An 11740-nucleotide genomic window follows, 5' to 3' on the forward strand; every position below is an offset into this window, starting at 1 on the left:
TGACAACGCATGTACATCTATATAGTTATCATTGAAAACAATTTAATGACTTATTTTCGTCAGAACTTGCTGCGTATGGTGAACTGACAACTCCTCTGACTGTCAGACTTCTTAATGCGCATGCAGGCCTGGTACTCACTGCATGTATGCTATTCTGACAGCGTATGGCTATTTGATCGAACAACGGCTCTCAGTGAGTGACACTCCAGTCCTATCTAATAAGTAAAGAGCCGTGGAGAAGAATCGACTGTTTCTGAATGTCACATCACTATATTGCAGACTTTTGGACACAGCGTTGTCCTATATGTGCGACAAGGCAGTCAACACCTCCGCACAATAACTCAGACAGTGAGTTATAACATTTTTCACCACAAATTCTTGTGTCTCTGTACAGCTAGCTTTGATAACATCATGTTAACGGATCTTACCTTCTTTAAGCTACTTTTCTAAGTGACGAAAAAAGTTAGACGTTGTCCCCACCGTCTGTGAAAGCAAAGCGATGTTGAGTTAGCTGTGGCCATTGGATTTCTTACTATTTATGCAGCGCTATTATATTACTGACGATTAAACAAGCATTTTCTGCCGCTGAGAGGAAACCACTGCGCATGTCCTGGAGCGCCGCGCGCGAGTGAAAGGTGGGGAGGGGAGGGGGAGAAACAAGTAGTTGCTTGGATTTTAATCGGTGCGTTTTGCATCCACTGAAAACAAAGATGTTAACAAATAAACTGGACAGTATGCTACACGTTTAGTGATATTTTCACAGTTGCGGTCTCGACTGGTCTTGAAATAAAATGCCGAGTCCTCAGAGCCCGAGACCGAGACAAGACCGAGACCAAATGCGGTCGAGTCCGAGACGAGACCGAGACCATCAGAAAACGGTCTTAAGACCGGTATCGAGACCAAGACCGATCTCGAGTACCACAACACTGCTATCCACCATCTGAAATCAGCGTCCTGGCATTCCAGGTCGGTCTGTTGTGGACAGGTAGATTTGGAACATGATTTTAAAATCTTCTGGAGATGGCTACAACAAAAGCACATTTTTTGAATGTATTTAAATCTGCTGCGATTCAGATGAGTTGTTGATGTTTCTTGTTGTAACGTTTAACCTGTGCTGGTCATGTTGCAGTTTTAGAGTAAAAGGTTTCTTTAATAACCTACTTAGGCTAAAGCTGCTGTTTTCTTCTCCTCAGTTCTGCTCCGGTTCTCAGCCCATCATGCGGGTCTACGAGACTGTCCTATATGGTCAAGAAGTGATGCATGTTGTTCTGGTCCACAGTCCAGCTAAGCATAACTTCGCACACTACCCTTTGCTGATTGATGACCCAGATGCTGTCTGTGTTTACAAAGACGGACATTTTATCTGGAGACCAGAGGCCATGTGTGAGAAACACTGGTAAGAGCAGCGAACAGGAATGGTTCGGCCTCCTCAGGTTGATGAAGGTTTTGCCTCATCAGTGGTGGGAGTGTTTTTACACAATAGCTACTTACACAACTGTGGTGGGAAGAAGGTACACACTGCTGTAAATCTAGTGTTTCTTGTAATTGGGTAGCGACACACAGAATCTACTGCTGTGTTTGGATCATGGTTCTGTCAATGACCCAGTTTGGATCAAGCTTAATCTAAAATCCTTTCAGAACCTGCTGAAGACCTCAGATCCGTTTTCTTTTGACTCTCAGTGTTCACCATGTCTGTAGCTGTAAATGTCTTTGTTTTCTCCTCCTTCCAGGTTGAAGCTGGTCTGCAGACCGGACAGCCAGCAGCTGGAGGCCTGTGGTGTAGCCGAGGCTCTCTCTTATGTCTGGGACAAGGTTGCTGTTGCTCTGGATGTTGGGAAGACACAGGTACCCTCCCTGCCCACCCTGTGGTGTCATTTATTGATCTTCTTCCCATTGTAGTGTTTTATATATATATATATATATATATATATATATATATATATATATATTATATATATATATATATATATATATATATATATATATATATATATATAAAGCTATGACTAATCCATCCGTAACAACATGCTCAAGTTCTTCCACTGTGGATGTTGATAATCTAAAATTTATTTCTGAACCCCAAAGACCTGAAGGACCCAGAAAACAATCACACAATGATTACAGTTCAACACAGGTCAGAATTTTAGAAGATGGTGTTGATGAATCCAGTCCATTTCTATCCTAATGCAAGGAGATGAAAACTCTCAGGAGCATCAGGACAAAAATTTTATGTTTTGGTTAACAGTATAATTTTGATCACATCATTTAATCAGCATCTTTTCCATGAAAAATATTGTTTCTGTCATAATTTTTCCATCTGCAGGTGCTGAAGTTTGATGCTGATCAACTACGAAACAACCTGAAGTACTGTCTCCTAGATGACATTAACTGCCTTCCAAAGGATCACATACCAGTCAGTTTTGATTATGCTAAAACGGTGGTGAAGAGGCTGTGGCCGGGCTGGAGCGGTCCTCTGGAGGAGGAGAGCTCACTGCGGCACAGTTTATCAGGTAGACCAACGACACTCCATCCTGGGAAGGACTTAAGCTAAGCTAGGATCATGTCTATCTCTTTTTGTAAAACCAGAATGAAGTATTGCATGAAAACAGTGTTTTAGGAAACCCTAGGCTGGTGAACGAAGGAAATGAACAAAGTTGTTTAGTAGGCCACGCTTCCAAATATTTAGCAATTAAAGTCGGAGCAAGAGGAATGCTTAAGACATTTTATTCTGTTTGTCATGGACCTACTCCCCACCGGGTTGTTTACCTCCAGTAAGCTTCATCAAGCTGCTGCCTTACATAAATCATAACCAAACGTTAGTGATTGGGTAAAATCAAATTCACACTTTTAAAACTTCAATAGAGTCCATGCCTTCAGGAAACAATCCTCTCAATAGCTGAGAGCCCAGATCTTCTGTATGAAGCAAATCATAAAACAAGCGACTGATTTTTACTAAGATAAGATTGTTTAGCACATCTACCCAAATACACGCCAACAACCCCAAAAATCTCTAACTAAAAATGAAACAAAAGTGTAGAACAAGAAAACCTGTATTGTTTCAAGAAGGACTGAAACAATACAGAAAAAGAATCAACCCAAGAACAGCTGCAGAATTAATCATAATCTAAAAATGTGATGGTAACTTATCTTTAATAATATTTAGATTGCAGATCTGGACTTCATGTTCCCTCTGCTCCAGTTTCAGGCCTGCGCCTGGTTCTGGTTGGGTGGGCTGGAGTTGGGAAGAGCTCTAGTGGGAACACCATCCTGGGAAGAAACGCCTTCAGGACCAGTCCACCTTTTGGTAAACCACCTTAGTCCTAATATGATGTTAGAACAGTTTTACATCGTCTTCCTTCCACCACCAAGAACACCAGACCTGTCTCCCTACCCACCACCGCATCTACGGCAAAGACCCAAACTTCCTGTTTTCTGGTTCTGACGAGATCTGAGAAGTGCTGTAGTGAGGATTATAACCCAGAGTCAAATATTTTACAGTGTTTACTTGGAGAAAGTTGATAACATTCACCGATTTTTAATAATTAAACTTGATAGGAATGTCCCACTGTCATGATTGGGGTTTTGGTGAGGTGAGGGAGGTCGCAGGCAGACCCAGGTAAAGTGATGATGATTTAATAACAATAATCCACGGGACAGAACAACGGGAAGCAGACTGGTTACACACGAGGAGGATCCGACAAGAGACAAAGACAACAGGTGGGACTAAATACACTGGGAGGGTAATCAAAGAAACGAGACACAGCTGGGATCAATCGACAGGGAAGACAGAGACTCACAGGGGAACAGGCTAATAAACACAGAAAAACCTCAAAATAAATACATAGAAAACAGATCACAACACCCAGAGGAGCAGGAAACACAGCAGCAGCACCAGAACCTAATTTCTTCCCTTAAAGATCCAATTTTGACCCAGTGTTTTTATTTGTGCCTCAAAATAAAAACTAAATATTCCTTTTATTGACAGATTTGGTTTGTCTTACCTCAGCCTGATGTAAACCAAGATCAGAGAAAACTTTAAGCTAAGATTTGTTGTTTACATCCTCTACATTATCTGAGTATCTCTGGTCATCTCATGTTCAGGGATAAAAGCTGGTTTCTGTCCTCAGGTAGAAGGCGCTGCTATCTGCAGAGAGGCAACGTCTTCAGCAGGGAGGTGACCGTCATCGACACTCCAGCCCTCCCAGAAACATCCGACCCTGAGGTGAAGAAGGAGATCTTCAGGTGTATCAACCGGTCGACGCCGGCGCCCCACGCCATCCTGCTAGTCGTCAGACTGGGGTTCCTCACTACGCATGTAGAGGAAACAGTGAAGCAGGTGGAAAAGATGTTTGGAGAAAATGTGTGGAGGCGCACCATGATCCTGTTCACCCACCAGAACCAAGCAGAACCAGACATCCAGAGGCATCTGAAGGAGAATGAAAACCAACTGACACTCCTGTTTGGGAAAGTAGGCAACAGATTTCAGGTCCTCAACAACAACCCGCATCACAGAGACGTTCAGCAGGTCTGGGATCTGCTGTTTGAGGTGAGGGAGATGCTGGTGAACAATAAACTGGTGTAAACGGGGCAGAACCACAGTTTCAGTGTTTCAGAAGAAGGTAGTAGGGAATGTTTTAGAGATTAAATGGCTCGGATCATCTGTGTTTTCAAGAAACTGTCATACAGGGATGGAAAAGCACCTTCACTGACATGACCTCTGCCTCAACACATGATAAGCTCCTGGTTTTTCAGGACATAATTCATTCTCAGGGACTGCAGCAGAAATTTATCACACAGAGTAACAACAGAGATTTCCAAGTGTTGAAAAAACATCCAAGTGAACTCTTGTTTTTAGCGAGAGCAGCTTCATGCTGCAGGCATCTTGTGAGTCGCATGTGGCTCTTTGACAGATCCTGCATCTTTGTTTTTCTAAAATTTGTGTTTAACAAATGTGATTCTGTGACAATACTGAAATTTCCCATAGTTTTTGAATGCAGCACTGGCACAAGCAGTGTAAAGTGCATAATGTGGTAATATTTTGTTAAGCTACTGCTACAAGTCTGCAGTAGTTGAGTCGTTCTAGGAGGAGAGACTTTAAGTGACAGATGAGAGCTGAATCATCTAGGATTCAAATTTGTTTCCATAGTAACAGATTTTCTTAACATGTCTGTGAATTTCTATTGGCTGCATGATTTCACATCGATGCACTCTGTGCTGCATCCAAGCTCCAGATTGTGCCGCAGACATGGAAGTGAAGCTGAACAAGCTGCTGCTGCTGCGCACATAACAGGATACAAGCGAACCTGAGTCAAAGTTTGTGCGGCAGGTTCTGGTGCTGCGAAGGGGAAAAGAAATCACCGTTGTGCACACTGCGGCGATGTGCAGAATGGCAGAGATTTTTCAACTGCAGAAAAAACAGAACAAAAGTGAGAAAAATCAGAAATAAACAGATTCCCCTGAGAGTTTAAATTAATAACGTTATTTATTATGGTGCATCAGATCCGCTGTGTTTAACCTTTGAGTGAGATTTAACTTGTACTAATGCTTGAATATTAAATGTCTGCTTACGACTATTGAGCAAGGGTGAACTCAGGAAGTTTTTAGATAGAGCTATTGATGATCTTGGGTGTTACACCAAGAATAATGTTTAAAGTACCATGTAAAATATGCAAATGGTAGAGGTCACCAGATACAAATCTGAGTCATGCCAGAAAATTGTCCTACATGTTTAAAAAATGTCCTGTGCGAGACATTTCCACATCCTCCACTTTGGCAGACGGAGCTCAGAAGTTTTCTGTATGTCTGTGAAATACTTTTTACTAAACTGTCTGGATTTCACTGACAGACATGTGAATGAGTTGCTTCGAATTATAACAGACTACCAAACAAAGACGACACCTGTAAAAAAAAAAAAATAAACAGGTGTTCCACTAAAGCCTGTTTCAGCAGGTAATGTGGTACAAAGCTAATCTTGAAATTGCAGTGTGGCTCTTTATGGTGATGATGAGTTTAATTTGGCTCTTTGCCACATCAGGTCTATAGCATTTACTGCAGTCTTTATGAGACATTTAGACTGGTTGTAGGATTGTTCTAAGGACGGTATTTATCTGGTGTGATTAGGCTGTTTATGGTTCAGCCTTCAGATGTTGGCTGGCTTGGTGCTAAAGATATAAAATTAATTAGAAATGTTGAAAATACAGTGTCCAATGGGTTTTAAATAAAAAAACCATAATTATAGTTGCCATAAAGAAAGTACAGGGTGTCTTTTCTTGACGGCTGTGTCAGTGTCTACATGGTGTCCAGGTCCTGGGCTGAAAATGAAGCCCTGACCATCAACGCCTCACCACATGTTTGTGCTGATAATCTGAGTTTGGTTTCCTCCAAACATGGTTTTGTAAATCATCCCCAAACATCTCTGCTTTGGTCTCATCTGTCAAAAAGTCCTGTTCTTCAGCCCTGGCTGACTGCAGCTGCGCCAAGGAGGACTCTGTGCGCCAGCCATTAAACTGCAGGGGAATTACTTAAGTTAAAGAGCTGGAGGGGTTTTGTTCAGTGAAAATTATTACTGTTTTCATGTTTCATGCATTGATCTCTGAATGAAACTGGATTTAATTAATTTAATGTGTAGGGAGATAAACTTTGCTTTTTGCTGACAGCCTCTGTGTGGGTTTGATTTGTTAAGAATATAATAAAACATTCCCTTTAATTTTATCGAATTGTGCCACTTTTCTTCTGTGCTCCAAACCATACTTTAGATCTTCTGCTTGTGTGACATGTTTAGATTTCAGCTCCAAATACTAGGAACTTTCCTTTAAGAGCTGAGGTCCAACAGCAGTATCCTGATTCAGTCATGACATCTCACCTCCAAACACAAATCCTACATTCAAACACAGCGGTATGGGCGTCTGGTAGGACCTGTAGGAAACGCTGGTTGGAGACTGAAGCTAGGTAATAAAGTAATAAAAGCTTTATATTTTTATCCACAAATAAGTCACAAGGTCATGGTTGAAGGGTCCAGCCTCCTCCACCATGTGACCAAGACAACTTCCCTTCCTCATTGTCCAATCCAGGCTCCCTCTCCCAACCCTGACATAAAAGTTTTGTTTTCCTCAGAAGTGAAACTGAAAAGTCGGAGGAGGGGCTTAGCGTTTGGTAGGGAGGTTTGCCTGGACTTGTAGAGCCTGTAAGCAATTCAAACAGACAGACCGACCGACTCAGATCTGAACTGGATTGGCCATCAGCAGCATCTTTTCTCAGTTTCCTCTGAGCTCTGAACACGTAAGTAACCCAAGCATCCTGCTGTGTCTTGGACCTTGTTATCAAAGATATGGGATTTGTTTTAAACATTTGTTTTCCATTGTGTCCTTGGTGTAGTTTGACATCATCATTACAGTGGGGGGAACAGCAGCAGTCTGTAACAAGCTCAGTATAACATCTGAGCTTGTTCTCCTCAGATGTTATACTGATGTTACTGATGTTATACATTTCATACTTCAACTTTGAAATATGAAAAAGCTTTCCTATGAATTAGACATTTGTAATCTATTTTTTTCATTACTCTTCCTTATCAGAGAGTACAATGTTAGTCAAAATGTATTTTCTCGAACATTTAACTTGCCAGATTCTGTACAATCACAGGTAAGAGCTTCATGATTTTATTGGACATTTCCTAGAGCTGAGATCAACAGGCAGAGCCTGACCAGAAAGGGGCTGATTATTGGTTTGGGCTTCTACGGCACGTTTTTAATAAGCCTGTAATAGATATGTGGCACAGAGAAAACTAAGCAAGAATGCAAGATATGAATATATTAATCTTATTTAAGTCTAAAATAGAAGAGGAGGAAGCTCACCTGGTGAGCAAGGAAAGAAATTAAGGGGCAGAAGTTAATCAGGCGCAGTTTCTTAAACTTACATGTACTGAGCTTTGTTTTCTGTTCAGCTTAGAGTGGTCCCACAGTTTTGACAGTTTTTGTCTCCTGTTTGGCAGCGCTTTTTTCTGTCCCTAGGGTGTGGTATCAGGAATTTCAGCTCTTTTCAGAGAGCCATCTCTTTCAACTTGCAAGATACTCCGAAGTTGTCTGCAGCCCCATATTTCAGCATAACTTGGCAAATAATGTTTTATTTGATAAATAATTTTGCATTCAATGTTCTTTATATGAGAAGCCTTACACTTCCTTAATTTTATGTATTTGTTCTGTTACAGACGCAGATATTTTTGCTCTTGTATAATATTTCAATGGAACTTTTAATTTTTAACAAAAACAAATGAACCGAACACTGCAAACAAACAGACCCATAATAATAATTTACTATAATATATTTAATCAGCCTGATGCTGCTTCTCTTGCAGGTCTCACTTATATTTATGGGGCTCACAGAAAGACTGAGAACTGAGCAGTGAAAGGAAAAAAATTCTCAATGTTTCTCACCAGCTCTCGAATGGTGCTGCTCTAAGAGCTGTGTGGTTATATTCAGCTATTCCTAACACTTATTCTTTAATAATCATATATTATGATTATAACACTGAGGATCTTCTGTTTATCCTGCAGGCCAGAGCTGATTGACTCACTGGATTCTGTCTGAACTGGTGGAACTACTCAGAGAAAGTAGATCCTGACATTCTTGACAAATCGTCTGGTTTTCCATTCTATTCATCTCACGCTGCACCATGGAAAAAAAGGTTTTCCGTCGTCAGCATTTGAAGTTGGAAGACCTAAAAAGGCAACCTGAAGTTCCAGAAACATACCTGGACAAAATCATCCCAAAATATCCCAAACCAGAGTTCCATGTGAGTCTTCTGAAACATGAAACTACAGGATCAGCGCTACGTGAGATCAGGAGGGATGGGGGCTTCAGGAATCCATATGAAAAATCCCTGATATGGTGGAGTCTGGCTGTGGGACCAGACGAGATAAATAACGCAGAGAAGAGGCTCCTGGAAAAGAGTTTCTCAGAGCGGGAGAGAGTGGCTCCTGAGCAGCAGAGATTCCTGTGGAAGTTTGCCACGTCTCCAGCCTTCAAGGAGATGTCCCGGCTGGGCTCCTTCCGCTTCACCTTCCCCCTGCAGGAGGTGCTGACGGCCTATAGAGACCAGGTACCACCTCTCCCCTGGTCACACATCTCATTTTAACTATTGTCCCTTTTCCATTAGCTCTAATGGTCCCGGCTCGGCTCTACTCGGCTTGCTTGGCGAGTATTTCCACTGGCCTTTTTATGAGGCTGACCCCGCTGTTTAGGTCCCTGCTCCAGATCAGGGCCAGCCCGGCCCGCCCTGCTTTCGTGGGTAATGCAAGCCCAGCTTCAGTTCACTGAAAGGCCGTGGGCATGGCCAGACGTAGCAGGAAAGAGAGAAGAAAAACGAACGGCGCAACATTTCAAACTCGCTGCAACACGGACGTGATGGAAGCTTCAAGTAAGTGGTGAACAAAGATGCCGACTTTTCTTTGGATTGGATTTCAATATTCAGTGGCAGTTTGATGGAGCAGTGAAGAATGAGTCATAGTGGAAAATAACACCTGCTTTCCTCCCGCTAGAGCCAGAGATCAACTGTCCTCGTCACAATTGCCTCCAACCGCACATTTTCTTGAAATCTCAGAAAAATCACAGTCTATAAAACAACAGCTCAGCTGTCTCTTCTTTTGTCTCAGAAAAGCAACAACTTTTGTTAAGTCGCATAGCAACAAAGTACTGCGCCTGGAGCCGGGCGCTATACCCTCCATTGCCAGGAGGCGTCACCCTGCTACAGACCGAGCCAAGCCTGTGGAATCGTGTTAACTCCAAAGTAGAGCCAAGCCGAGCCGGGCTGCTGAAGTAGAGCCAGTGGAAAAGGGGCATATGAGACCCAGCCTATTTTCTCCACACTATCCCAGCCACTCTCCGCTGTTTTGAGTTGGACCATCTCTGGGGCATCTCTGCACAGCCTCCATCTCATTTCCTGTCTCTGGTCTTTGCACTTGTTCTTGACTATCTTGGTTTATAACTTTTAGATGTTGGCATAAATAAAAAATTAAGTTAATAATTTATATAAATGTGAGTTCTATTAAAAATTGGTATTCTTTTCCACAGATTTGTTCTGGAGCTGATCCAGTCATGCGGGTTTTACGGACTGTTCTGCATAAACAGGAAGTGCTTTATGCTGTTCTGGTTCACAGTCCAGACTTAAATGAGACATTTTCTAAATATCCTCTACTGAAAGACGACCCGAACGCCGTCTGTGTCTACAAAGATGGACATTTCATCTGGAGGTCAGAGGCCATGTGTGAGACTCACTGGTAAGAACACAGAAACATTTGGCCTTGAAGTTTTACATTTAAAATCAGCCATTTTTTTTACCTCAACAATTTAGAAAATGCCTCACAAATAAAAGCCATTGTACAAAACAAAATGAACATGTCACATCTAAAAATACTTAGCACTTGTGCAAAATACATACATACATATATATATATATATATATATATATATATATATGTATTATGTTTATTTAGAGTCATTCGTGTCTATTTGGAAACTCCAGACATGTAGAAGATGAAAATAAATTATTATTATACTGTTTAATATCAGTTGAATCAATCCCCAGGACAGGGGGGAGAGAATGTGAAGAGTAAACACTAAAGGAGAAAATACATCAATATCATAAAAAGTCACTAAAGTTTATTTTTAAAACACATATAGAATGTGATAAAAAAAAGAAACAAATAGAAATAAGAAGTGAACTAATACAAAATAAGAAAAATAAAATACAAAGCTAAATCATACTAGTCACAAAGTATAATTTTAGGATAGTTCTTATTTTTTAGATGCAACATTTGCCACATTAATCATTTTTTCAAACCATTTATTACAATATTTTTGGCAGGATCAGTACTCCATACAATTATCTTCACACTGCATCTGTGTCTCTTGAGAAGCATTAATATCACATTTCCTGCTGAATCTGCCTCATGTTTTCTTTTCACTGCTACTGAATGATAAACACTATCTGAGCTGCAGAGCCAAGCTTTGGCCTTTAGGTAAAGTTATCACCACTGACCTCCACCCGGAGGAGACATGAATGTGGGTCATTACCAGCATCACTGGTGTCAGCGCTGCCTTCAGTGCTGTGTTTTTTGGTAAGAGAAAGCTGGAGTACTATTATGACAAAACTTTGTTTTATTACAATCAATCAATCAATCAATCAATCAATTTTATTTATAAAGCATCTTTCATGCTGGAAGCACATGTGGAGGGGTGCTATTGGGAGATTGTTTTTCTGAACTTTGTTTGAACCGTCCAAGGTCACAGTCTGCAGGTGCAAATTCCAAAGTTATGAAATAAATAAACTCTTTGTAGAGGGCTGGTGAATATTAAAAGCAATGTACACTCTTCTCTTCACTCTCGATTAGTGAGAGTCACAATTGGTCATTTTATTCCTCTCTAGCCAGTGAATAAAATAATAAAAATGCATTTTGATTCATTCTTGGCTGTTTCAATGTTTCACCTTACACTGAAAAAAATAACTCTTTGGATTAACATAAAAAAATCATGGAAAGATTTTCCACCTGATTACTTTGCTTTATTTCAGCACTATGTAATTTTGTTACTCCGATTTAAAGCAAATATGTTGGCTCAACTTAATTTATTAAGGTTATTCCAATTTAAAGGAAATGTGTTGGTTCAACTTAATTTATTAAGGTTATTCCAATTTAAAGGAAATGTGTTGGTTCAACTTAATTTTTGTGGTTGATTCAACTTATTTACT

At 40.8% G+C, this 11740-nt stretch overlaps 2 protein-coding genes across 2 annotated transcripts in view; both read left to right on the plus strand.

The window, feature by feature from the left end:
- The window catches only part of LOC106960406 (uncharacterized), a 14373-nt gene extending 9786 nt beyond the window's left edge, over positions 1–4587 (plus strand). The window contains exons 3-7 of the mRNA XM_015053495.1: positions 1194–1396; positions 1731–1845; positions 2324–2510; positions 3200–3304; positions 4128–4587. Of these exons, the coding sequence (XP_014908981.1) occupies positions 1194–1396; positions 1731–1845; positions 2324–2510; positions 3200–3304; positions 4128–4582 (1065 nt within the window). The 3' untranslated portion in view covers positions 4583–4587. The remainder of the gene's footprint in view (positions 1–1193; positions 1397–1730; positions 1846–2323; positions 2511–3199; positions 3305–4127) is intronic.
- A 2411-nt stretch (positions 4588–6998) lies between these two features.
- LOC106960408 (uncharacterized) lies at positions 6999–10284 on the plus strand. Its single transcript, XM_015053499.1, has 3 exons — positions 6999–7278; positions 8550–9094; positions 10066–10284. Exons 2-3 carry the CDS (start codon positions 8669–8671, stop codon positions 10273–10275), a joined length of 636 nt encoding a protein of 211 aa, XP_014908985.1. The 5' UTR covers positions 6999–7278; positions 8550–8668; the 3' UTR covers positions 10276–10284.
- Positions 10285–11740: the final 1456 nt, after the last annotated feature.

Source organism: Poecilia latipinna, unplaced genomic scaffold, assembly GCF_001443285.1.
Source record: "Poecilia latipinna isolate Pla-1442-1.1 unplaced genomic scaffold, P_latipinna-1.0 Scaffold1184, whole genome shotgun sequence".
Taxonomy (NCBI): Eukaryota; Metazoa; Chordata; class Actinopteri; order Cyprinodontiformes; family Poeciliidae; genus Poecilia; species Poecilia latipinna.

Bases quoted from the DNA above. Each gene is read 5' to 3' on its own strand.
- LOC106960408 (XM_015053499.1), top strand. From the start codon at position 8,669: ATGGAAAAAAAGGTTTTCCGTCGTCAGCATTTGAAGTTGGAAGACCTA. The intron at 9,095-10,065 runs GTACCACCTCTC...TCTTTTCCACAG, and splicing joins TGACGGCCTATAGAGACCAG to ATTTGTTCTGGAGCTGATCC.